The sequence below is a fragment of the Rhinolophus ferrumequinum genome, chromosome 7, assembly GCF_004115265.2.
Source record: "Rhinolophus ferrumequinum isolate MPI-CBG mRhiFer1 chromosome 7, mRhiFer1_v1.p, whole genome shotgun sequence".
In the NCBI taxonomy this organism is placed as follows: domain Eukaryota; kingdom Metazoa; phylum Chordata; class Mammalia; order Chiroptera; family Rhinolophidae; genus Rhinolophus; species Rhinolophus ferrumequinum.
The window spans coordinates 93,852,715-93,880,280 of record NC_046290.1 but is presented as its reverse complement, the minus strand read 5'-3'; the positions used below and the strand labels follow the sequence as shown (position 1 = coordinate 93,880,280).

At 52.7% G+C, this 27,566-nt stretch overlaps 1 protein-coding gene across 2 annotated transcripts in view; it reads right to left on the bottom strand.

The window, feature by feature from the left end:
* Positions 1 to 27,566, bottom strand: part of CLIP2 (CAP-Gly domain containing linker protein 2) — a 79,296-nt gene that overhangs the window by 27,559 nt on the left and 24,171 nt on the right. For both annotated transcript variants that reach the window (XM_033110208.1, XM_033110210.1), the window contains exons 3-5: positions 18,194 to 18,747; positions 2,898 to 3,022; positions 454 to 667 (exon numbers count right to left, since the gene is read on the bottom strand). In XM_033110208.1, coding sequence (XP_032966099.1) covers positions 454 to 667; positions 2,898 to 3,022; positions 18,194 to 18,747 — 893 coding nt within the window. The remainder of the gene's footprint in view (positions 1 to 453; positions 668 to 2,897; positions 3,023 to 18,193; positions 18,748 to 27,566) is intronic.

Sequence of the window (27,566 nt, the reverse complement as noted above, 5' to 3'; positions counted from 1 at the left end):
GATTCAGGGAACTGCCTCCTCCCAGGAAAGTCACAGTTCCTGGGACGCTGCCTCATGGTGGGCTCCATCATCTGGGCCAGGAGGAACCTCCCACCCTAGACTAAGCTTGGATAGTAGGCTCTCTGCCCAGGACAGCCTCACCTTCTTCCCTCACCCAGGGTGGCTTTTTGAAACCCCTGCCCTGCACCTGTATGACTTGCCCTGCATCTATATGACCCTCCTTAATTCCCAAGGAAGGGCTTAGCTTACCGATAAGTCAGTAATATAAAAATAACAATAAATGTAAATGGATCAATTTCCCTATTAAAAGGTAAGCACTTTCATCTTTGTTCAAAAACTGCAAAATGAGGGATGCCTGTAGCCAGAGCAAGTCAGGGGCAGATTGGGACACCTGGATCTCTTCTTCCCCACCCCCACACACACCTGGGTAGCCCTCCCCAACCCCACACTCACCAGGCCGCTGCGGCTTGGCCGGCCCCCCACAGAGGAGGCCACAGAGCTGACAGAGCTGATGGAGGAGCTGCTGGGGCTGTGGGTCAGTGCTGAGACACCCATGGCCATACGCTTGGTCTTCTTGGCCTTGGCTGGGCTGGTGGATGGGAAGCCGATACGGATCACCTTGTGGATGGGTGCGAAGAGACCAAACTTGGGTGGGCACTGGAAGTACCTGGGGAAGCAGGAGACATTCATGCTGCTATCACGGCCGAAGAGACTGGAGCTTTCCCCGCCTCTCCACCTCTTCAGAGCCAAGCACAGAGGCTCATCCTTGGGGCTCCATCACCCATACCCCAAGACCAATAGATGGGACTCCCAGAAAGGGTCCGTGTTTCTCTGTAGCTGTGAACATCATTTGGGCATATTTTTTATTTTTGTGGGGGGGGAATAACAATTACCAAGCACCCGCTCTGTACTAGTCCCTTTTCATGAATGCTCATTTCAACCCCCCAACCACTCTATTGTTATCCACATTTCACAGATGAGGAGACTTAGGCTCAGAGACGTTAAGCAACTTGACCACAGTCACACAGCTGATTAAGTGGCAAAGCTGGTACTGGATCCTCCATCCCCAGTCTGCTGGGCTCCCAAGCCGACTATGCTTGGCTCTCACACATCACTCAGAGGCCCCCAGCCATATCTGCAGCCCCACTCTCACGGCTGCTCTTGGATCATCCCAAGACCCAAGAAACCCAGTTGGTTCTCTGCCCATGGGGCTCCCCATACAGAGAAACAAAAGTCTGAGAGAGACACTTGGGGCTGCTGCTCAACCTACTCCTGAATTCTGAAAGCTAGAGTGAGTTGAGAGGAATATCCATCTTAAAAACAGGAAGGCAAAGTGTTGCAATGGAAACTGAGTGGTCTTCTTCTCTTAACACCTCTCAGGTCATGGACTCCACATGGGACCAGGAGAGCTAGTCCTGTCCAGTTTCTGACTCATCTTGGAACTGTCATCCCATCTTGACTCTTCCAACATTCAGGTCTTCGCTCAGGCTGTCCCCACAGCCTAGCACACCTTCCTTCTCTGAGCTGTCACAGCCGCATCTGGGCTACAGACTCTAGCCCAGGGACAGCCAATATAGGAACGAAGGCCACCTGGACTTAGCCTCACATCCCTGACACTGCTCACCCATCAAATCATGTTCCCCCAACCCCAACAAGCCCAGACAAAGCCTTACACCCTCGACCCAGTATTCCTGGCAGTCTATTCCCTTTAATCAGAGACGACATAGAACCTGGAACCACTTGTGATCCCACCCTTTGCTGTAGAGCACCAGTCACTGTGTGATTACATCTTATATGAGGTGTGATCAAACAACACGGTGAATATTTAAATTAAAAAAATTTATTACAGTAAAAGACACATTGCTATTAATCCCCCTCAAAATACTCCCTCTCACTTCGAACACACTTATCCCACCGTTCTTGACACTTTCTGAAGCAGTTATGGAAGTCCTCTTTCATGAGTGTCTTTAGTTGTGCTATCGTGGCTGCCTTGATGTCCTGAAGCAATGTGTGAGACATGGAGCGTTGTCATGATGGAGGATGATTTATGGATGATACACTTTAAAACACACCTTCCCTCAACCGTAGCTCACACCCAATTGACTGCACTGAACAAGCTGAAACTTGTCACACACTGTTACTAAGGTTCAATGCGCCACTTCCCGTATTGAAGATCCCTGCCTCTGTTGGATGGCACTCGGCAGCAGCATTCACCGTGTTTTGTGATTGCAACGGAAAGGCTCCATGTCACACATCGCTTCTGGTACAGCAATTTCTATCAAATAAAAACATCATGGTGTGTCCTCATCCACTTTATTCACTGAATCTGGCACTGTGCAACTTCTGGCTCTTCCCCAAAGTCAAAATGACCATGAAAGGTAAACGTTTTGAATCGATTCAGGACATCGAGGCAGCCATGACAGTGCAACTGGAGACACTCACGAAAAAGGACTTCCAGAACTGCTTCAGAAAGTGGCAAGAACAATGGGATGTGTATTCAAAGCAAGGGGGGGGAGAATTTTGAAGGGGGTTAATAGCAATGTGTCTTTTACTATAATAAATTTTTTTATTTAAACACTGACTATATTGTTTGATCACACCTCGTATCACCCAGGGGAACCCCAGAAAGGCAGGGACCACTGCCTCTCCTAGCATTTGCCGCTGACTCTGTGTGACCTTGAGCAATGACCTCTCTGGCCTCTGATCTCATCTGTAAAATGGGGATGATATTCCCGCTACCTGCCCCTGTGGGCTGCTGTGACAAAAGGGAAGGGACAGCATCTACACTGTGGCATCAGACACAACACTGGCTTCCTCAGATGCCCCATCCCTGTCCCCTGCACACATCCCAGATGAAAAGGAGTCCCCTCCCACACTCCCGGGGAAGCCCGCTGTACCTGGTGCCCGCCACCGCCCCATCGTTCTTCCCAAGGGGCTCGTCCAGCTCCACGCCACACCACTCGCCCTTGGCAAAGTCCGTCTCCCCCACGTACCGTACCACGCCAGTCTTCGTCCCGCCAACCTGTTGGCACATGGAGAGACTCAGGTCCAGAAGATGCAATGGGCACAGACAGAGATGGCACAGGCACCCACGTGCCCAGCCTCATCCAATCCCTCCCTTCCAGTATGCAGGGGAGAGAGGAGCCAGGGGTGAGGAGGCAGAGAGGCCTACGGACAGCTGAGAGGGACACAGGTATAACCAGTACTTCCTAGGACTGTCCCATGCAAGAGCTTTGGAGGCAGACAGATAGACCTGCATTCAAACTCTGCCACTTACAAGCTGTGTGATCTTGGGCAAGTTACCTAACCTCTCTGAGCTTCAGCATCTTCATCTGTGAAAGGGTTTTTGTGAGGATTAAGTACTATAGGTGCAGTGTCTGGCACATACTAGAGTCTCAGTAAGTTTTTATCCTTAAAACCGGTTTAAATGGTGGTTGCCAGGCCTGGGGTTTGGGGGGAATGGGGGGTTGTTTAATAGGAGTCGTTTCAGTTTTGCAAGATGAAAAAGATCTGTAGATCTGTTGCATACCATGCGAATATACATAACACTACTGAGCTGTACACTTAAGATGCTTAAGAAGGTAAATTTGACGTTATGTGTATTCTACTAGTTAAAAAAACTCACAGGACAGGGCAATAAGTATGAATATTACTGTAAAAAATAGTTTACATTTAAAAAAATAATTTATTATGTAAAGAGTCGAATACTTCTATAGACTTAAAAAGCCCTAGAAGTTTCTCCACCTCTCCCCAGAATCAAACATTTTATTCTCTAAGCTGAATTTTTTGGTATATACCTCCACATTTCTAAACAACACGCTTACATTGTTGCTTCTTGCCTTCTCAATTTTGCGTGTCATCCATCAATTTCCCATCAAGGAAAGGAAGGCATTGCCACTGCTTCACACCTTCTTCCCAGCTTTCCACCCTTTTCTACAGAGTGATGTCTTAATTTTTTTTTTTTAAAGATTATTATTGGGGAAGGGGAACAGGATTTTATTGGGAAACAGTGTGTACTTCCAGGACTTTTTCCAAGTCAAGTTATTGCCCTTTCAATCTTAGTTGTGGAGGGTGCAGCTCAGCACCAGGTTCAGTTGCCGTTGTTAGTTGCAGGGGGCGCAGCCCACCATCCCTGCGGGAGTCGAGGAATCAAACCAGCAACCTTGTGGTTGAGAGCCCACTGGCTCATGTGGGAAGCGAACCGGCAGCCTTTGGAGTTAGGAGCATGGAGCTCTAACCGCCTGAGCCACCGGGCCGGCCCCTGATGTCTTAATTTTGATCAAATCTGGGTATTAAGTGCTATGACTAAGTAAACACCACTCACAGATGAGAATGGGAGACTGTAGTTACTCTTCCTTTCCTGCACAACTTTTAACCTACAGATAGGTTAACCTACAGATGTCTTTTATGATTGTTTGTTGGCCTAGTTTTTATGGACGTAACACTACTTCAACCCCAAACTCTTTCAAGGGTCTAAATCTCCTGCCAAGATGGTTGGCGGCATTGGGAATTCCATCCCGTTCTTTCTAAAGAAGATTTTCCTGTAGCTACGTGATCTGCTGCCGGCTGGACTGGCTGCCGGCTCCTTGGCTGAGAGACACTAGACTGCGGCCTCTCCTCACCATCACCCTGAGAAGTCCCCTCGCCTCTCTTCTGGGTTGGATCCCGTTTTCTGGATTCTGTCTTGCTTTTTTCCTGGTTTACTCACTTATTTTGGCAGAGCACATCCTCCCATAGCTTTCTAAGAAAAAGGTCATGAGGAAATAAAATATTTGAGCCTTCGCAGATCTGAAAGTATTTTTTATTCTAGCCTCCTTTTTTTAAATTGAGGTAAAATTCATGTAACATAAAAATTCACCATTTTAAAGTGTGCAATTGAGTCGCTTTTAGTACATTCACAACCATCGCTGCTATCTAATTCCAGAACATTTTCATCACCCCAACATGAAACTCCACACCCAAGAGCAGGCACTGCCTGCCTCTCCCTAGCTCCTGTCATCCACTAACCTACTTTCTGTCTCTACAGATTTGCTTGCTCTGGATGTCGCCTATAAATGGAATCACACAATAGGTGACCTGTGTCTGGCTTCTTTCATTTAGCATAGAGTTTTCCAGGTTCATCCATGTGTATCAGTATCGACACTTCATTCCTTTTAATGGCCAAATATTTCACTGTATGGATTATACCACCTTTTGTTTATCCATTCATCCACCGATGGGCATGCAGGTTGTTTTCCACTGTTTGGTTATTATAATAATGCTGCTGTGAATATTCATGTCCAAGTTGTGTGGACATCTGTTTGCAATTCTCTTGGTATCCTCACTCGTAAACGATAGTTTGGCTGGGTCTCTTCCTTCAGAATTTCAAGGGCTCCCTCTGTGTGTTCTAAGCATCTAGTTTTGCAGTTGAGAAGTTGAAGGCCATTCTGAATCCTGATCCTTTACGTGAGCCATTCTTCCGCCCCTGGAAACCTGCAGGGCTCTCTGTTTGTCCAGGGGTTGTGCAGTGTCACAATGGGGTGCACTGGTGTGGGCCTTTTCCCTTCCCTTTTCCTGCGCTCTCATGGGCCCTTTCAACCAAGAAACCCTTGTCAATCCTGGGGGATTTTCTTGGATCACTTATTTGGCTTCCTGCCTCCTTTTCCTCTGTTCTCTTTCTGTAACCACTATCACTTGGAAGTTGGATCTACTGGAAGTTGAAACTCTGGTAGTTTCATTCTTCTCTCCTCTTCTGCATAAATCTCTTGGCTCTACTTTCTGGGAGATTTCCTTAAATTTATCTTCTGATGCTTCTGTGGCGTTTCTTATATTTGTGATCAGATTTTTCATTTCCCAGAGCTCTTTTGTTCACTGAATATTAATATTCATATATTCAATGGCATTCTGTTAGGATTTAATGCCTGCATTAGTTTCTTGTTTCTCAGAGGATCGGCCGTTTGTCCCAGAGAAGCTTCTCATGCTCTCTCTCTTGCATGGAGGACACAGGTGTAGCATCCCGGGAGCCGAGCGAGGGAGAAGCCAAGGGGAAAGGAGTTCAGCCTCCAGGATAGAAACGTTCATCGCGTCCTTTTTCAGGCCAACCTGCCTGGGATTCCCTCATCCAAAGACTCTCTCTGATCTCCTCAGGAGACCAAGCATCCATCCCAGATGTCTGCTGAAGGGACGGTCACCGGGCAGAGGGGGCAGAGCGACACGGATCGGGAGGCTGAAGATTTTTCAGCTGATTCTCCCGTTCCCAGAGGCCGCCCTGCAGCTGACTGCTTAGCTTCTAGGGTTTCTGAAGAAAACATCTATTGCTTCTCCACTTCCCTCCTGCTGCCTGTGGACTCGGCAGCACTGGATTTCCAGTGTTATTGCTGCCGCCTTCTCGCCTGTTCTCTTTGTCCTTGAGGGATTGATACCTTTGGAAAAAAAACAAAACTCCCTTCGCTCTTTGAGGAAGATGCGGTCGCAGCTCCAACAGAGCTACATTCCATCTGCTCCTGCACCTGACTCACCGCTGTTCGCTCTCCCGCTCTCGCCGCCAAGGAACAAGTCAGCCGGGAAACCACAGCTTTTGAAGATACCGGAAAGACACCCGTGAAACCCAAGCTGGTGAGATTCATTGAATTAGAATTACTCTAACCAGACGAAAGGTAAAATCCTTGGAGAAGGTGTGTGCTGACTTGATCGGGGCGCAAAGGAAAAGAATCTCAAAGGGAAAGGACCAGCTGGGTTGCTGACCAAGACTCTGGGAATCACTACAAGGAAAACTCCCTGTGGGGAAGGTTCTAAGACTTAGGATCGTTTTCCGATGACAATCCACAAGCAGCTCAGTGACTTGCACAGTCCTTCTGAGCGTGTGAAACAGATTATTATACTTCCATCAGTACTGAGCCAGGAGTTCAGGAGTCGAGGTTGAAGTCACCACTGCAGATGCTTAAATCAACCTTTTTAATAAATTCAGTACCAGTTGTTAAAAAACAAAATTAAAAACCCCCTTCACCATCATTCTAGTGTAGGTTCAGAAGAGAGTGAAAATAAACATATCTACCCTATTTACCTGAACCGAAGGATGACTTTCTAAATGTTACTTTCTCTGTCACCCCTAAGTATGCCCCAAGTGTGCATGAAAGGGACCAGCTCCCTAATTAAAACTCGCTCCACTCCCACCATTTCTTAAGGACCAACTATGTGGCGGCATTGAAGACGTGGTTTCAGAACCTCACAACTCCTTAAGGTGGGCAGCAAACCCCATTCCTCGATTAAGAGACTGAGGTTCAGAGCAGTCAGCGAGTAGAAGAGCCCGCTGGGCCTTCCTCTGCTGCCTCCTCAACCCCAGGCCCCGCCCACCGGTGTCCCCTCTCCCCTCGGGTGGGCGTCTCTGGCTACAACAGCACTAACAACCCCTCTGGGCCCCGGGGAGCTGCTGCTGCAGCCTCGGTCCTCAGCTGCCTCCAAATCCTTCCCTGTCCCACCCTCCGTCCTCAGTGGGATAGAGCCAGGCAGGTATCCTCTCAGAGATGGGAGCAAAGCAGAAACAACGGGAAGTTTTCCAGCGGGGATGGGCCTGATTCCTGCCCAGGTCAGCACAACCTTGGGCAGCTCACCTACCTTCCTGAAGCCCCAGAGATTCTGCAGTGGCTTCCTCACTGGGGCCCCACTCCATGTGCACCCTCCACAGTGACGAGGCCTGCCCCTTCTCTCTGTTTTTATTTTTATTATACTATTTAACATTTTTAACTTAAAAAGTAATAGACTTTATTTTTTAGAGCAGTTTTAGGTTTACAGGAAATTTAAGCAGAAAATTCCCATATGTCCCCTCACATCTCTCCCCGGCAGCTTCCCCCCTTGACGCCTGACATTAGTGTGGCACGTTTGTTACAACGATGAGCCAACATTTGTATTAACTGAAGTCCATAGTTTACACTATGGTTCGTTCTTGGGTTCTGACAAATGTATAAAGCCATGTATCCACCGTTACAGGGTCACGCAGGATAGTTTCACTGCTCTAAAAATCCTGTGCCCTGCTCATTTTCATCTCTCTCTCCCCTCCTACCCCCTGATATTTCTACTGTCTCCCAAATCTTGCCTTTTCCAGAATGTAATGTCATATAGTTGGAATCATACAGTACGTAGCCTTTTCAGAGTGGCTTCTGTCACTGAGTAATGTACATTTAAGGTTCCCGCGTGCCTTTTCATGGGTTGACCACTCTTTTCTTTCTATCCTTGAATAACATTCATTGTCTGGATATACCACGGTTTATCTAGCCATTCACCTATGGAAGGATGTCTTGGTTGCTTCCAAGTGTTAGCAATTACGAATAAAACTGCTATAAATATTTGTGTGTAGGTGTTCGTGTAGCTGTAAGTTTTAAATTCATTTGAATAAATACCAAGGAGCACAACTGCTGAATTGTATGGTAAGTTTACTTTTATAAGAAAGTGCCAAACTGTCTTCCAAAGTGGCCGCACCATTTTGCATCCCAACCAGCAATGCATGAGGGTTCCTGTTGCTCACTAAGGTAAGGTCCCCCTCACGCCCACCCCCACTGTACGCCAGGCCCCCGTCTTCCAAGAGATGAGCCCCAACCCCTCCCTTTTCCACTACCTGGGTGTCACCTGTGGGCCTGGAGTCCCTTCTGGTTTGGGCCAAACAGCAACTAAATCTCAGGTCCCACAAAGCAATGGTGGTGGGCAGGTTGAATTCATCCATGTCTCAGGATGACTTCCTTCCATTGAGGAAGTCAAAACTGGAGGAAGTCACTTAAAATAGCCGAATGTGCCTCAGATCAGGGTTTCACCCACACGGGGAGAGAACAGGGCATCAGAGCCGCCCAGCTCTGTCACCAGGAGGCTGGACCAGCGCTGCTGTGAGGGTACAGTGAGGGGTTCATGTCCCAGGCCTGAGGCAGCCCGTGCTGGGGAGCGGTGGGGGAGGGGCAGGAGTGCTGGCAGGATGCTGGCCAGGTGAGGGGGGCAGGTGGGCAGTGGCATCGGGCCACATTCAGGGAGATGAGGGGACTGAGGCAGGCAGCACCCCTCGGTGACCGTCCCTGACAACGTCCACAGTCGCTGACCTGAATACAGCTATCAAGGGGGAGCTGGGGCTCAGCTAGTCTGTGGAGCACCGAAGTGCATGTGGAGCCCCGCCATGGGAAGGAAACAGACAATACGCTCCGCGCAGAGCTCCCGGTTGGGACGGGGAAACAGACAGGAAAGGAGGAAGTGAATAATAATATATGGAATACATGCAGTGATGTGGGAGTCCTCTGTCTCTGAGGAGTGACAGAGGCACAGAGGTCTAACAGGGGGACAGTGAGCCGTGGGAAGCCTGGGGAACAGTGTCCCAGGTAGAGACCCTGGAGGAAGGGAAAGAAGGCTCGCATGGCAGGGGTACAGAGGCCAGGATGAGGGGCAGGGACAGAAGTCAGATGATAAAGGGCAGGCAGGCAGATCGCCTGGTCTCGGGGCCATGGGAAGGTGGGTGGGTTTATCCCAAGTGAGATGGGAGCCTCTAGGGTGTAGGGACCTGACTGGGGGCAGGGAGACCCAGGAGAAGGCAGCTGTGTTGTCTGAGAGAGAGCAGCTGCCAATGGAGGTGGGGCGATGGGGATGGATTGGGGTGTATTTTGGAGGTAGGACCAGAGACCTGCTGATGAACCCCGTGTTGGGGAGGAGACAGAAACAGAGGCAAGGCCAACTCCCAAGTTCCTGGCTGGAGACACAGGTGTGCCTTTTACTGCAATGGGAAAGAGGAGGAGCAGGGTGGGGGTGGGGGTGGGTGGCCACCAACTGAGTTCTGTTTTGCACATGAGCTATGGATTGAACTGTGTCCCCACAAAAGATATGCTGAAGTCCTGACACTTAGTAGCTACAAAGGTGACCTTATTTGGAAGTAGGGATTTTAGATTAAGTGATTAAGTTACGATGAGGTCATTAGGGTGGGCCTTAATCCAATATGACTGGAGGTCTTGTAAGAAGAGAAGGACACAGATATGCACACAGAGGGAAGAAGGCCACGCGAGGACGAAGGCGGAGATTGGCAGGATGCAGCTGCAAGCCAAGGATTGCTGCTGACACCAGAACACAAGAGAAAGGCATGGAACAGACTCTTCCCTTGATCCTTCAGGGACAGCATGGCCCTGCTGACATCTTTGATTTCAGACTTCTAACCTCTAGCACTGAGAACAGCTTTCTGTTGTTTTCAGCGGTCCAGTTTGTGGTACTTGTTACAGCAGCCACAGGAAACTAATACACGTTAAGCGGAGATGCAGCATAAGAGCTTGACATATGAGACGCGAGTTCAAGAGAGAGGCCAGGCCCTGGGATCCAACCCTAGGCAGTGTGACACTCACATGTGCCTGGACTGTCACAAGCCCAGATGGCTCCATCAAGGGCACAGCACAGGGACAGACAAGCCGAGGTCAGGCCAGTGTTCTGACCTCATGCTGGGAGGAGGAGTAGCAGGGAGTGGTGGCAGGGAGGTAAGAGGAAAGCAGGGGGGTGTGCAGAACCCTAGACGTCAAGACGAGAAAGTGCTTCTAGGGAGCAGGGAGAGGCTGATGGTGGCCAGTTCTGCGGGGGAGCATTTTATTTTGAAGGTTGTTTTTAAGAGAAGCTGGAGCAAGTGAATGAAAAGACCGGGAAGGGGAAATGTGCAGCAGAGAAAGGGGACTGTCTGCCGGGGCAGGTGGGGGAGGCTGGCCTGCGACAACAGCTGGCAGTTGGGGCCCCAGACAGAACTAGGCGGAGAGAAGGGAGAGTGTGCAGATGCTGGCAGGTGTAGGGGTAGGCCACGGCTCTACTCTTCCCAGGAAGCACAGAACCATCATCTGCTAGAATGTGGGGAGGGGCAGGTGCTGGGAATTTTTGGAGAGACAAAGAAGATGCTGTGAATATTACAGAAGAGGTACTATATAGACGATGTATTACAGAATTGTACACTTGAAACCTATGTAACTTTACTAACCAATGTCACCCCAATAAATTGAGTAACAAAATATTAAAGAGGAGACTGAGGCAAAGCAGCAGGTAGGAGTAGCCGAGCTGACTCCCCCAACTAGGTTTCTGGGCCTTGAGTCAGCCTTCCCTGCAGCCCAGCACATGGGGGGAACTGGTTATTTGTCAACCCAGGTACGTGTGTACTTTAAAGAAAAGGTGAGGGGGGGCCAGACACAGGTTACTACTGAGACTCATGCTAGAGTTCCTCACTGTGACCCTGGGGGACAGGGAGCCTCCTTCTTAGCCTGACCTCACAGGTCCCACCTCTGCTCCTCCGGGGAGGAAGACCAATGGCCAGAGCTCCTGCCCCGTGCCCAGGGCCTGGGGCCATCCAGTGAGAAGTCCTGGGACAGAGAGGGGGCCAGAGGCAGAGCTAGTCCTCTTCCCCTTGTCCCCACCCTCCCTGGCTCTGATCCCCATCAGTGGAGCTGGAGGACGAGGCCCAGCTCATCCCTCTCCCCTTCCGGGGCCAGCTCCCTCTGCCCCCACCCCCAAGCACACCAGCCCCCAGGAGAGGTCCCAGCCCACTCCTACAAGCCCCTCCCAGCTAGAGCCAGGTCTCACACCCAGCCTCAAGGTATGTATCCTCCCTCAGCCAGGAAGACTTGGGGTGAATAAATGGGATCCAGGGCAGAGGAAGAACACCAGGGTTTCCCCAGGGCCCACGACTCTTCCTTAGTAGATTTTTACAAATCCGGCAAAATGAGATCATCAGCCCCTTTTTCTTTTTATTTATTTATTTATTTTAAGGCGGGCGCAGCTCGCCGTGGCCCATGCGGGGATCAAACCGGCAACCTTGGTGTTATCAGCACCATGCTCTAACCAACTGAGCAAACCGGCCACCCGCCATCAGCCCCTTTTTAAAGGTGAGGAAGCTGAAGCTCAGTCCCAGTCTCCTGCCCAGGGTCACACCGCTGTGAGGGGCAGAGCTGCGCTCACAGCCAGGCCTGGATAACCCCTAAGCCTGTTTTCCCACCACCTCGCCCCCTCCCCACCACGCACGGCCCCTGCTGGGGTCTGCCCGGACTGTGGAGGCAGGGCGACCGGCAGAACCTCATTCCTGATCTCTCAGGACAGCGCTCTTCCACCTAAGCAGGCCAGCTGCCAAGGGGCTGTCTGGTGGGACACAGCCCTGCAGAGAACCTACCAGCCCGTGGGGAAGGGTCGGCTGACTGGTCAGACTTCCTCGTGGGCTGGTACCTTCTGGGTTATCTGCAAGGCGAGGCTGGCTTTGGCTTTGAGCTTTGAGAGGTGCCGGGAGAGGGTGCCAGTAGTAGAAAGAGGTGGTTCTCTGGAAAGGTCTCTTGGTCCACCCTTCTTGGGAAGCCTCTGTGGCCATTACTTGAAGGGACACAAAGGGACAGAGACTTCACCTAAGTAGAGATGTTCCAAGGAAGACTTTGCTGTCCTGCTGAGGAAGCCCCCTTGCCTGAGATAACGCCCTTCCTGGGGCAGCCACACCTGGTAACTGAGTGAGACGGGCAGAAGGGCAGCGGCAGAAAGGCGGGAATGGGCTCAATGCCCCTATGACGGACAACCTCTCTCCAGAGCACCCCTGGTTGGCCGAGGTTCTGTCCAGCCCGCACTGCAGTCTGACTTCTGCCTCTGCCAATTCCTTCACAGATATCAACACCCCTAATAAATATATCACCCCAAACCCACCTCAGCAACTATTTCTGGAGAACTCGATCTGCCATGGCAACCTATCTGCCATCTGACATCTTTGGGGGTCAGAGAGCTCTCCCACCACCCCACGTTGACATCTGTCTCCTTGGGGCTCTGGCCCTGGGGCTCCCCTTGGAGCCACAAGCAGCCAGCTGGGCCTCTTCCTTCCTGAGACAGCTTTGTCTGTTCCTTGCTAATTATATCCCATACTGTCAACTGTAGCTGACCAAGACATTTCCAGCCCCCAACACAGACTGCTGCACACACTGGGGGTGGGGGATACAGGGAACACTCCTGGGCTGGCTGGTGGGTACAAGCCCAGAGCCTCAACCCCAGCCTTCCCCATGCCCTGCTGTGTGACTCTGAGCAAATAATTGCCCTCTCTGAGCCTCACCATCCCCACCCATACAGTAGTTAGGGCCTGGTAGTCTCTGCCCCAGCAGACCTGTCTGTGAGTCTGCATTGGCTCTCACTGGTCAATGACCCTCTGGTGGTGTCTTCCCAACCCCTTCTGTCACCAGGTCTCAACCTGCACTCCTGGTTCTTGCTGCTCTGTAATTCCTACCTGGAATGTCTTCTCTCTTCCATGACCTCAACCCTGCACTGCTGGCTGCCTGGCTGGTCCCGAGTCTGCCACACCAGGCCATGCTGCCTCTAAAACCAACTTCCCTAAAACCCATGCAGACAAACCCACCTCCTGGGATGGACTTTCAGGACCACACCTTGGGGCTCCTATAGGCTCCAAGGGGGACACACACAGCAGTTTCCCTCATCTCAGGCCAGCCAGGCAACCAAGTGCCCCCAACATGCTCCCTGGGCCTGGCAGGTGCCCGGGACCAAGGGCAGTGGAGGCCTTCCCCAGGCAGAAGGAAACGGAAAGGTGGCCTGGGGTTCCATGGTCTCACCTGGCCCAGGTCCTGTCTCTCTCTGCCTGGCATGTTCTACAAGGCTTTGTGACCTTGGACAAGTCACCTCACCTGTCTGTTTCCACCTCTGCCAGGAACCCCCACCCCAGATACCCAGGACCCGTGAATGCTCATTCAGAGAAAGACCCCAACTTACCCAGGCCAAGCTTTGAGAGAACTAAGGGAAGGAGAATTTTAGAAGAGGAAATTGGGCAGAATAGAATGGTCATTGCTGGAGGAATTTCAGTCATTAGTGAAAAAGGTTATGTGTGTGTGTATTAGGGTCGGGGAGGGGGCAGAAGGTGGGAAAGGACAGAGGCAGGACAGGTAGCCTGTTGGCCCAGCTCAGCCGTTTCCACTCTAGGTGCTATGGGGAACTGAGGTCTCTGAGTCTTGGGCTTCAGTCTGTGAAATGGAACATATGCTTCACAGGCGACTGTGAGAACAAGAGGTCATCCATGCAGCCCAGCGCACAACTCCAAGGCACCCCTGAAAATCTGACTCAGACAGGTACGTGACAAAACTCCCAATATTTAAGTAACACTGTCCCACAAAAGTGAGGCATGTTTCTCCTGTGGTCACCAGGTCTCCCTCTCACCTTCCAGAGGCTCCCCCAGGGACAAGGGCCTGTCAGGGCTGAAGTGGAAATGGACTGTGGATGTAAAGTTCTTGACACATGGCTCTGTTCACAGCAAGTACTCGACAATGGCAGCCAAGGACATTCAGGTCTTTGTGGGCCACCGTGAGATATCGGGGAGGCTCTGAGCTCTGCACCCCTCACTGCACCTGGGACCCCACAGCTGAGAAGAACACCCACCCCTCACAGACTTAATGTTGACACTAGCTAACACTTCACAGAGCTTACTCGAAGCCACACGAAGCAGGCGAAATATACCCATTTTACAGGTGAAGAAACTGAGGCACTGAGGGGCTAAATGACTTGCCCATGATTACTTAGCTAGTACATGGACCTCATGGGGCAGTGTTGAGACCCAAACGAAGCCAGGATCCAGAGGTATCTTTGATGAGCAGCACAACTCAATGAACATAAATACTGCTGATTATGTTCATAAATAACAACCACTGTCAGGCCCTCAACCAGGTCAGAAGCAGGTTTGTGGTTGGTGAAGCTAACAGAGCTTAGGCATCAGGGCCCCTAGCCTGCACCAGCCTCTTCTGAGGCCCTGACAATGCATTCACGGATCGCATGATATGTAAAATTTGCAAAAGCATAATTTTTCGTATTGTTTTTCCTAGAGTCCCCCATCCTCAAATTATATAAGCTTAGGCCTCTACAGTCACCACATCCAGGATATAATTTTTTAAGGGTGGAGTAGAGACAGGAAGGTGATATGTCAGGAGTTTACAGCACGCTCAGGGGAGAAAAGCAAGTTCTGGGGTCGGCCACACCAGCTGGGTCCTGGCAGTGCAGTGGACTAGGCTGGAGGACTAATCCAAGGGGCTGCAGACTAGGGTGGGGCGGAGGGCAGGTGGGGCTTGATCCGCAGGGTAGAAACAAATCCCTCATTCAAATTCCTCTCCCCCACCCAGAATCCAAGGCCATGAGAACAGGCGAGTTGATGAGGGAATAAAGGAATGAATGGCCCATCACCTCCTGACTGTGTTCATCACCTCCTGACTGTGTGACCTGGGCAGGCTATTTTCCGGGGCTGAGCCCAGTTTCTTCATCTGGAAGAGGGACGGGGATAACCCCCACCTCGTAAGGCAGAGGGGAGGACCCAAGAAACCAGGTACAGAAAGTGCTAGGCGTGGTACGCAGACTGGGGTATGCCCCCAAGAAAGCAGTGTCTCAGTGAGGAGGCCACCTGCTCGAGGGCTCGCAATTCTGGCTCCCTCGCTATCTGCTTGGCCTCCCTATTCTGCTGCTGCCACTGCTGCCAACTCTGCTGGAGGGCTAGGGACAGGCGGACACTTCGAGAGCACTGCCCGCCTTGTGCCAGTTTGAACGACCCCTGCCCGGCACGTCCAGTTCCCACTCTGTGAAGGGGGGCAGGTGCAAGGGGAGGCTCCTGGGATTAATCCCCTTCCTCCCCAACCTGGAGACTCATCAGGGCTGGTCAGGAATCCCCAGAGCCAACACTTCCCACCCCAAAGAGGTCGAAGACCCCACCCAGGGCCCTCATGACACTAGCCAGGCGTTGCACAGCCAGAGCCCGTCGTCGTCATAACTCGGAAGCACTCCCACATCCACCGGCTTGCTCTGTGCTCCCCGCAAAAGCATCACACGGCGCCAGATGATTACGACTTACCGTGCTGATCATTTCTTAAGTTATATAAGTGTCTAATCACTATGTTGTACACCTGAACTAATAGTGTAGTCAACTAACTGAGAAAGAAATTATTTTTTAAAAAGCATCACATGGGTGCTAACTAGGCTATTTTGCTGAACGGACAGATGATGAATGAATGAATGAATGAACAAACAAATGAATGAATGAATAGGATGAGGCTCAGTTAAGTGACTCGCCCAGCTGAGACGGAGCAGAAAGGCACACATCTAGGCCTGATTTCCCTGCAGCGGCCAAAGCCAGCAGGTGCTCTCAGACCCGGGCATCCCCAAGGACAGCTCAGTGAGACCGTAAGCCGCCTCGCCTGGGTCCCGCTGGCTTGCGATGGCTTCCCAGGGAGCTACGGTAGGAAGAGCAGAGTGACTGCATCAAAACAGGCTTCCTGGACAGGAAGACACAGGGGCCCCGAGCGTCCAGTCTCCCCGCCCCCCCGCGCTGCCAGAGCAGCCCTGACACCCTCTGCTGCACTCTTGCCCCCTCATCCTGTCCCCACCAAGCAGTAAGCAAGATGTGCTCAAAATGTGAATCTGCTCACGCTGCTGCACAGCCTCCACTGTTCCCTCTGGTCCTGGAGAAAAGCCCTGCCGGCCCCCAGCCCTGCCCTTCAGGGTTGGCCCACAGCCTCCTGGCAACAATCCTGCTCTGCTCCCGTGCCACCTGCATGGCCTCCCTGTTCTTCTGTTTCTTTAGCCTCTCTGGCTCCAGGCCTTTGCCAGTGTAATGCTCCTGCCTCCCGGTGGCGTCCATGCCAGGCCATTCCCTATCTCAGCGCTAACACTGTTCCTCAGGGAAGCTCCCCAACCAGTTCCCTCCGTGATCGGCTCTGAAGCACCATGTATCATTTCTTCGTGGCACTTACCAGAGTCTATAAGGAAATACTGATGTCTCTGATCACACGAATCATGCCCTTTCTCCGAATGAACTGTAAGTGGTTGAGGGCAGGGACCAAGTCTGGCCATGCCCACCATCAGATCACCCCAGGGGAAGTTCTGTCCATAGGGAACCAGACTGGCAAACTGGCCCCGGGGGTAGGCAGACCCCATAGAGATTAGCCAGGTAGAAAGACATGGCTTAGTGACAGGAAGGCAAGCTTTGGGGGCTGGTTTGAATCTTGGCCCTTCTCTGTCATCTCACACAAGTGATTAAACTTCTCTGAGCCTCAGTTTCTCCATCCACGAAGTGGGGATGATAAAATTACATCACAGCAGCGGCTTGAGGATTCAATGGGGCCATGGGTATAAACATTCCCTCTTGTCCACCGCCCCCATCCTAAATGCTCTTCCCAGAAGCCTCCAGGAGGAACCATGGCCCTGCAAGAGGTCTCCAGAGTGGGAGGGAGGATCCCAGGCAGTGATGCCCTCCTGGGGTACCCATTCTGGGACCCCAGGGCCCCCCAAACCTTTGTCCACTCAGCCTTGGAACTCCGGGCATGTGTTCCCCACCTCGAGGTGAAAACCCCCCACTCTGGGAAGCCTCTCTGACCTGAGCACAGGAACCTCTCCCTCCACCAACTGACCCCCTCCCCTTGACTCCTCGGACCCCAGGCCCGCCCGGCACCCTCCCGGGACTACACCAGGTGTTCTTCTCACCTACTTCTTGGAGAACAGAGTCAGCTCGGGGCTACGTCGACCACCCCAGCACTGGCTTTGGTACCATGACCCCTCCTAGGTACCTTGCAACCCCCAGTCCAGGGCTGGCTCACACTGCCTCATTCAGACAGCAGGAGGATGAATCCAGACTCTGAAGAACTTGGGGACCACTACCTCCTTCCAACCTGGCCCCAACAGCTGGGACTATGGGAGAGGAGGGACCCCTGGCAGGAAGACTCAGCCGGAGCCCAGTTCTCTCCTCCACAGCACCAGTGATCACCGTCCATTATAATTAGGTGTGGGAACCACCCAACCTTGGGACAGGGGTCTTAAGTACTGCAGTTCCTGGTCTTTTCCAGTCTAGGCCTGACATATCCACCTTGGAGGTCTAGATCAATGGATAATATCAATAGTAGTAACATTTATGGGGCACTTACTAAGTATCAGGCACCATCTAAAGGTATTACAAGTATTAACGTATTTCAACTTATACGGGAGGTAGTATAAAAATTCCCATTTTATAGATGGGAAGACTAAGGTCCAAAAAGGTTCAGACACCTGCCCAGGGCCACACATCGACAATCTCCAGAGCCCACTGAACCTGTCTCCCTGGTCCCTCCATGTGGTTCTGAAGAGGAGTGGGTGCCCCAGCCTGGACCCCACCTGAGTCCCTCAAGTTCCTTCCCTGCCGCCCTGGGATTCAGCTCTCTCATGTGAGGTGCAGAGGTGGGGGGGAACTCACCAGCACCCGGTCTCCTAGGCGCAGGTCCTTGTCACCCCGCTTCACGGAGCCACTGTCTGAGAGGTTGGAGCCTGACTCGTTGCCCGTCTTGACGGAGCTGTTGAGGACGCTCTCGCGCAGCGGGATGACGCGGCTGGTCAGCGGGGGTGTGGCCGTGCCTGAGTGCAGCGACAAGTTCTGGGCGGTCAGCGACTCTACCGAGTGGGTATCGCTGCCCGAGCCCTCGGCCGTGGGCTGCCGGGTCAGCTTGGAGGGCCGCGTGAAGATGCCCTGCAGGGCCGGGCACTCGAAGTAGCGCACGCCACCCACAGCACCGTCGTTCTTGCCCACCGGCTCGTCCAGCACCACACCGGCCCACTGGCCTGGCGCGAACTGTGTCTCGCCCAGGTACTGCACCACGCCGGGCTTCACACCGTTCACCCACACGCGCTCGCCAACCTCGAAGTCTCCCACGAAATCATCTCCCACCTCGGCAGCCTTCGCTCCAGGCTTCTCAGGGGCGCCGGGCACGGCCGTGGAGGAGCCCCCCGACGCCTGCTTGTGCAGGGGGGAGCCTGTGGGGGGAGGAGAGAGGCAGCGGTTAGGGCTGAGAGCTGGAAGGGGCCGGTGCTGGCTGACGGGGAAACTGAGGCAGGCACGGCTGGCAGTGTGGCCTTGGGCGGGTCTCATCACGCATGGGCCTTGGGCATCCCTAGGTTTCTCCCTATTCGTCCAGCCCCTCTGGAAAGTTCTAAGAATTAAAAACTCAGGAAGGTACCTCCTCAGTAGCAACACTTTCCACTGCTCAGGGTCACTCAAACTCAAGGGACAGGAACGAACCCATTACTGAGGGTTATAAGCTGCCACCTCCCTACCCCATGGACTCAGATCTTGTGAGTGGTCCCTGTGGCCCCCACCCTCTTCCCTGGACAGCTCTAGGCCCCCCAAAGGCTCCCAATCTATTTTAATAGCTGGCCACAAACATCTTGGTTCAAGGAAGGAACCAGGAAAACCCTCTTACTCCCCTCCTAAGCCTCCTTTCCCTTCCCTCCCCATTCTTAAGCTGCAGCCTGAAACCTCAGGGCTGCACAGACCAGGAAAACTGGGAGGGAGGAGGGCAGGAGCGGAAGCAAGTATGTAATCTCATTCCTAGGACTGACGCCAAGCTCTTTGGCCTAAATGGGTCCCCTGATCCAGCCCCTCCTTATAGGAAGAGTGACCCTGAGGCTCAGAGAGGCCAGGGCCTTGCCCAAAGCCACACAGTAGAAGGGGGCCTACCTCCCAGGCCTGGGCTCCGATGTGCTCCAGACCTCAAAGAAGAAGGGAAGGGAAACAACTTACTCAAGTTCACTCAGGAAATGACAAAGCAGGGCTCGACCCCCACCATGCTTCATGTGTGTCTGGCTCCTGGGCCCCACATAGGGCCTCTTGGGCAGGTGGGTGCTCAGAAAGCCCGCCTGTTTGCACCTCAAGGTCTGGAGGCTGCCCCATCTTCCTGTCAGACAGACCAAGCGACAAGCAGAGAGGGTCTCATCCTTCTCCGCCGCTACTCCAGTGGCTGATGTGCTTGTGAAACACAGATGGAGACAGGAAGCAAGTAGATGCTGCCACACCCCCATCACATTGCCTATGTTTCTGGCCCTTTCCATGGGCAGCCAGTGGGGGGTGCCACAGGGCAGCGGCTCCCACCCACACCCTCCTTTCAGCCAAGGGGCCCCGGGCCTGGCTGGATGCTATCTCAGGACTGGAAGCCAACCCTTAACGACAGAACTTCCAGGGAACGGGGAGGCCACACAACTCCAAGGCAGGCCCAACACACGAGGCCAAGCAGGTAGGCTCTCGTCTGGGCGCTGGCAGCAGTGGTAGGAAAGCAGGTGGTCACCCAGGGCCTGGGCAACCTGGATGGGGTTCTTGACTGGGGTCGGGGGAAAGGGCTGCCTCTCACCTGTGAGCTGGGCTCCTGGGAGACGAACGAGCTTCGCTGCTGAATCTGATTAACAACCAGTCATCACACCCACTAACTGATGCTCTGTGCTAAGAAGCTGACACACGGCCACTCATCTGACCCTCACAGCTCATCCTGTCGAGTGATTTTGTCGTCCCAGTTTTACAGACGAGCAATCTGAGGCTCAAAGATAACAGGTGCTTTCTCTAGGCTCCCAGGCAGCAGGCAGCAAAGCCAAACTCTGGCCAAAGGGCTCTGGCTCTTTGTGCAGGGCACTTTCATTCATCTAACAAATGTATACAAACCAGCCAGCATGCCCACACTACAATCACCCCAAATCTTGGATTGCTCTGAATGGCTCATTTCACAGAATCTGGTTAAACCCTACAGTTCTCTAAAAGCAGGGAAAAGCCTCATCTTTTACTTCTTACTTAAGGACGTCTCCTTCCATTTCTTGTTTAGAGACGAACCCCGAGTGGGACTCCAGTTGAGGGCCCCCAAGGCTCTTTTTCACCACCGAGATCCCATGAGGCAGAGGCCACAGGGCTGAGAAAACAGGCCCTGGAGCCGCACAGACCTGTGCTCGAACCCAGCTGCCCTCAGCCCTACCTGGGTCTCCTCACCTGTACCTCTGTCCTGGGCTGTTGTGCAGTGACAGGACACTGCCTGCCCCATACCTGTGGCCACGAGGGCTGACTATTGAGATTTTGGTTGGGAAAAAAACCCACAAAAGGCCCAGAAGGCAGAAGAAGGGCTTCCAGGCAGGTTTCAGTAACCGTGGGCAAGTGGCTCCACCCCTGAGTAAAACGGGGGAGGGGTGAGCAGCCGAGTCCTCTGAAACTGACATAAAACACTGACTGTAAGTTGGCTCACACACGCCCCATCCTCCCTTCCTGCTGGTCCCTGTACCCGGGCCACGTTCCTGGGAGACTCCAGTCCTGATCCAGGACAACCCAGTATCACACGGAGCTTCTGCAGGGATCTGTGAGCCCCACCCACCCCCCGCAGTGGCTTTCCCGCTCACCAGATCAGGTGCCCACCTTCATCAGGTAAGCGGCTGTGGAAAGCAGTCAGAAGGGGCCGAAGCCACAAATTGGATAGTGCCCAGCCCCCAGCCCCTCGTCACATTGCCCAAGGAGCCCGTCACCAGCGAGGTGTCAATGCTGTCATTATTAAAATAGCGGCTACCATTTATGAAGTGCCAACTGGGTACTTTTTATACGTTACGTTCTTCTCTTGCAGATTAGGAAACAGAGGGTATGAAACGTGCCCAAAGTCAGCAGGCAGGGGTCAGGTCGGCTCTTCTGGCTCAAAGCACTCTCTCTCGACGGCTCCCCTATAAGGCACACATGCATGGCAGGTACCCTTCCCATATCCGTTTCTAGAAGGCTTCCCTGTGCTCAGGGGCTCGGTGATGTCTGCTAACTGAATGGCTGTGGCCCAGGTAAGAGCTGGTCCCTACCTGTCCTTTTGCTTACAGCACAGAGGAGGGCCCCAGGTTGAGAAACACCCAATGTGCCTATTCTGGGCAAAAATCTGCCTACTCAGCTGTTCTCCTTCCCAGCTGTTCCCACCCAGGCAGACCCTCAGGTAATCTCCTTTGTTCCCTCGCCTCTTCCAGGGGCCACAGGCCCAGGGACCAGTTGTTTCGACAGCTGCTAAAATCCTGTGGCAACCACACTTGGGTGTTTTGCTCCATTTATTTTCTCTTTTGTGCCCTCGGCTGCCCCAGTCTCCCAGGGACAAACCCTCATCAAATTCCCTTCTTACACTGGGGAATTTTTAACCGCCTGAGGTTGGGAAGGTGTCGAAAACCCCTACAGAGCCCTCTTCCCTCGAGGGAGCCATTATAACACACTGGCTAGGCCTGACCAAGCCCCTTCCCATATCTGGGCCTCAGTTTCCCCACGGGACACAAAGAGCTCGGTCAGAAACAGCCAGGGCCAGCACTGATGTCCTATGGGTGCCACCTCTTTCCCTGAGGAGTTGGTGTGAGTTCTCAGCTCTCAGAACAGGCCACACCCTCACAGCTCTGAGGCTCTGGAAGCTCCCTGAAGCCAGGATCTGGGCCTTTCCCCCTCCGAGTTCTTACACAGAGCAATAGTGGCTCCAAAAAAAACCCAGGAAAGCAAAGGGCAGTGACAAGACTTCAACCTCACAGGAGCAGCTGGTCCTCTCCCCAGACATAGGCACAGGGGAATTTATTGCTGGTTTCAAGTTCAAAGTAGAACTTGGATGAAAAGGGCTGAAGGACATGGTGTGGAGTGGCAGCAGCTGGTGGCCTGGTCCAACAGTGGGTGGGGGGCCCAGATGAGATGGCATCCTCCTCTCCTGGGTAAGCAGCGACAGGTCTTTTCCATACCTGTGGAATCTCAGCCACCAGGGACCCCACTCGCTGAGCACCCAGTATCAGATGCTGGGGTGACAGGCATGGCTAAACGAGGTGCAGCACGGAGCTGGGGTGGGGAGGACAACAGGACTACAGCTACAACTTGGCTGGTCGCCTGCCTGGCTGAGGAAGGGACCAAGATCCGTGGGTGCCTGGGGTTGGGGAGAGAAGGCTCACGGCTAATGGTTTGGGAGCCCCTCCCAGAACCTCTGCCCCAGCTGGTCACACAGCTTGCTCCCTCACCAACTGAGAGACGCCTTCCCTGACTGCTTCATCTAAGAGCCAGCCCACCAGCTTCTACTCCTTTATTCTCCCAGAGATGTATCCCCTATCTTCACCCATGTATGTCTGCCTCCCAGACTTAATCCAAAGCTCAAGAGGGCTTTGCTTCCTCTCTAGCTCCCAGCCGGGGCGCCAGGCAGCAGGCCCTCACAATGCCAGCTGAGCTGTCACTCAGAGCTGGGTCCCGCTCCAGAAGCAGGAGCCACGATGGCTGTGTTGAGTACACCGGCATCCTCACGTCCTGAGCTGCAGGAGTTGTTCTCCTCCCGTCAATCAAGGAAACAAACGGAGGCTCACTCCAGGAGGTTTCTGCTTCGCCTGGTCTCCTTCTGCCTTTGTACCTCCCTGAGGTACTTCCCTGTTTTCCCCGGGTTTCTAGGGGAAAGCTAAGAACTTCTTCTCCTTTTAGAGGCAAACCTCTACCCCCGCTTTGGTCTCCTCACCGCTCCCCTCTCTGCGACAGAGCCAATCTGTGTGGTGTCAACGTCCCCAGCCCACATAAAACAGCAGCTTTCCCCACAGTACCCCCTTCTTGCTGTCACCTACTATCCTTCCCAGCACACAAGCTTTTCTCCCTCTATTTAAATGTTTGCTACACAAGTCATTCACATCCACTGCAGAAAAATTAGAAGACACAGGTTACTGATTTAAAAAAAAAAATTAAAGGACCTATAGTTGTATCATACAAACATAATACAGTTAACACCTTGACGTATGTTTTTCTAGGCTTTATCCTGTGCATGTTCATACTATATAACTGTGTGTGTGTGTGTGTGTGTGTGTATACTGCATACTTAAGAACACAAGTGGGGCCATAGTTTGATACTCCCTGGTTCTCTGCACTCCTCGAGGTGGGTATTTTTCCACCCAGCAGTGTCTAGAAGGAAGTGGCTACATCTGCAGAGGAGACTCTGCTTCCCAGGCCCTCTCTGACCCTCCACTCCTGACCTCTTCCCGCTGTGGACACTGCTCGTGTGTGGATGCCATGGCCTCCTCCCTGCAGGGCAGTGGGCCCATCCTGTCCTGTGGTGCCCGGCTCTGTTGCCCACCCTCCCCCAAAGGCTCCCTGCCCCGGTGACAGGACTGGGGGCCTCTCTGCCTCTTCCACCCCTGCCGCCCTGGTGGCCCCCCCCCTGGGGCAGTCTCCATCCACGCCTCTCTCCATCTGTGTCGTGGCTGGTTGTGTGCTGATCAAGGCTTAACAACTAGCTCTTTGAGGGAAAATAAATAAATAACCCTGATCTGTAGCATTTCCCAATTTCATGGTGTAAATTCTCCCATCCTGGCCAATTTCAAGCTACCAGCATGATGTCACTGAACACGGAGTTGGAAGAGATTATGTAGTAAAAAAACACAGATACTACAAAATCTCACTAGTAGTAACTAGTAGTATTTTACCAGTACTAAAATAAGAGAAGTATTTGTGGTATAACAGTACTAGAAGTACTACTACAAGGCATGCGTTTTGAGTATTTATTACCTATGTTTCTAATAGAGTTTATTTCATTGTTAAGTTCATACAATCTGATGGTGTAAAATAATGGCAGTGTTTAACATCTGGCTTGCAAAATTCCTGAAATTTCACAATTGGTTCTTGTGAACCAGCATGGGTTGGTGCCACCACAGCACCAGCCCCAGCCCAGCCCACACCCTGGACGCATGGCCCGGCCCATCTGAGACCCATACCAATTCTTTACAGACCCCACAAAGGAAAGACAGGAAGAGGAGACAGAGAAGCACCAAGTCCCTGACCCGTCTGCACACACAGAGCAGGTGGGGAAGGGGCAAGAGGCAGGAGAAATTGTCCTCCTCTGGTCAATACTTGGGGAACCCTGAGCTACACTATGCTCCCCTATAATCCAACCCTCTCCTGAAGTTTTAGCTACTGCCTGCATGCTGACACACTTCTGCTTTTTAAAAGACACTAAAACACTCTAATACACTCTCCTTGTAAAATATCTGGCTCTCTGGGAGATGACACAGGAAGATACAGAATAAAGTTGGGCCCCAATTGCTCCCTCAAGCCCAGATTCCTTCCCTGGACATCAGACTTGCCCATCCAGCAGTTGCCTCCTCCTGGATGTCCCCCAGAATCTCACATTCTGAACCGCCCCCCACCATGAGCTCTTCCTCTGTCCTCCCCATCTCAGAAGCAACACCCCCGCCCTTCATTTACTCAGGCCACAGATCCTAATTGCTCCTTACCCCTCCCCTCAATCCAGTTACTTATCAAGATTCAGCAATTCCACGGAAAAAATAACTCCTAAATCTGTACCTCCCTCTAGGGTCTCAGAGGCCCCTCCCAAGATCAGGCCCTTGAGAATTCACGTCTTGCCAGCACAGCAGCCTCCAATCATCGCTCTGCTCCAGTCCTCGGCCAGAGCCGTCAGACCAAGCCCTCTGCAAGGCAAACCCAATCTCATCACCACTCCCCAATCCATTTGAAATCCCTAGATAGGGATCAATTTTATGTTAACCTTTGACTTTTATAATGAACCCATGTTACTTTTGTAATAAAAATGAAATGCAATGCTTTCAAAAAGAAGAACTAAAATAGGGAATGTAATCTTTGGCCCACTTCCCACAGAAATAATTTAAAAAGAAAAAACTGACTCACTGTCTTGTCATTCACAAAACAAACAAACAAAACACAAGACCTGAATCTAAGTGCCCCAAAATAGGGGAGGCAGTGATATAAATTACGGTCAGGTCTTTCAGATTATCAAGTAACCTTTAAAAATAATCTTTAGGTTAGAAGGGAAAGTGTTCTGATGTGATGCTTGATGAGAAAAGGGTTCAAGAGTGTCCCCAACATAGCATGCAGGCATGGAAGCCTGGGGCTGGGGGAATGGGACTATAGGGAACGGATAAAAAGGAATCAATTTAATAAAACCACAATCAGGGACTTACAGGGACCCACAGGGATCATATGCCGTGAAGTTGGCTCTCTAACAAGGAGTACCTACCTATGCTAGGACCGGTCCCTCAAGGAGCCAGTCAACCCCACATGTTCCACAGAGCGTTACTAGATATAATGAAAACAAAATTTTAATCTCCAAATTCAAACAGGCTGGAGAACCAGTAGCTTTAAGTTAAGGTTCCTTTGCTGCAGGACTTTTCAGAGCCTTGATGCGAATGAGCACTGACTGCTTAGGAGGGGCTATAAATAAGGTGACCACAGGACTTGTCAGCCACAAACAGACACCTTGGAGAGAAAGGAGGTGTTATTAATACAGCCTCCTGGCAAGACCACAGGGCTGTCCCAGGCAGAATATGGGAACCCTGCCTGCCCTCATCGGCAGCCACCCCATGGGGCTCCATGCTTCCTTGCTCTGGACAGCCAGCCACCCAACCCAGACACAAGCTCTGGGAGATGGGGCCCATGCCAACACCCCTCTCCATTGTCGGAGCCTCGGGACCAGGCTGAAATGCAGCCTTGGCCGTGACGCTGAACTCCCCTCCCTGCTGGCCTGAAAGCAACATATATAAATGCCCACAAACCCCAAGGCTGCTTTGTGCTCTGAGCCCCCATCCCTCCCCAGCAGGTGCTCAAGGAAGGGAGGAGGTCTCCAGGGCATTCCTCGGGAGCCAGTTTTCCCAAGTGAGCTGTCCTGCCCAGTCCACCCCGAGGCCAGTCCCTCTGACGGCACCCACTGACACAGCCTCCAGGGAGGGCTGCGTCCACCCCTCCCAGCCCACACTGACCAAGGCAGGGCTCATCGCTTCTGGTCACCACAGGCCGGCATCACCCTGCCACGCTGCCATTCATCCCTGGAGAACAGACCCACTACCAGCCACTCTGGGGCAGCCCCAGTCCAAAGAATTGCTCAGTGTCCTTCCTGAGCCAAATGGAACTCAGAAGCCCCTACCCAGGAGAATCAGCCAGGGACCCAGGGGAGAAAGACATAGGTGGCTTACCCTGAAAAGAGCAGAGCCAGCTCCCCATGGAGAAACCCTGCTGCGGCCACACGGCAGGCAGTGCTGGCAGCTGAGCCCCCGCCCCCTGGATCAATACCAGCGACGTCAGGAGCATTAGGAGGCTGCCCTGCCCCCTGCCCGCCTCCCAGCCCAGCCACAAAAAGCTCGGCTTGGCCTTCCCCACCCTCATGCCATTACAAAGTTTAGGATGTGGTTAGGGAGAGCAGGAGAGGGTGACCTTGAAGGGAGTGAGAGCTGCCTGGGGGCCGTGCTGGTTCTGCAGGAGCAAGGGCTGGAAGTGGCCCTGCTTCCGCCCAGGTTTGCACAGCATCTGCGACAAGTCACTTAAAATGGGGATGATGCCTCCTGCCCTCCCCGGAAACAGGGGTACCAGGGTGAAAGACGTAATCCTCGGGGGGCGGAGTGGGGTAAGGTCAGTGTCTAATAAGATGAGAAGCCAGCTGCCACGCTGGGCCCCACGTGGAGCACGTCTGGCCGGCTCCCATGTCTAAAGCACCCACAGGGTGCAGGGGCATCCAGGCCCCAGCTCAGTAAGCCAGAATGAAAGCTCTGGGACCAGCCCTCTGTTGGGGATCAAAATATAGGAGGTGGGCCCCACCCCAAGTGGCCTGCTCCCTGTCTGAGGGGGAATCCCACACATTCAGCCTTCACCTCCTGTGTTCTGGGTCAGCAGCATGAGGAAAGGACAAAAGCACACTGGGGGACAGTTGTGACCAACCTAATGATAACAGCTCATTCCTCCCACCCTGCCCACCTGCCCGAGGCATAAACTGAGTGTGTGGAGCTGGGACTGACTTGGGGCCCCAGCCACCCCACCCCTGGCGTGGGATGGCAGGTGC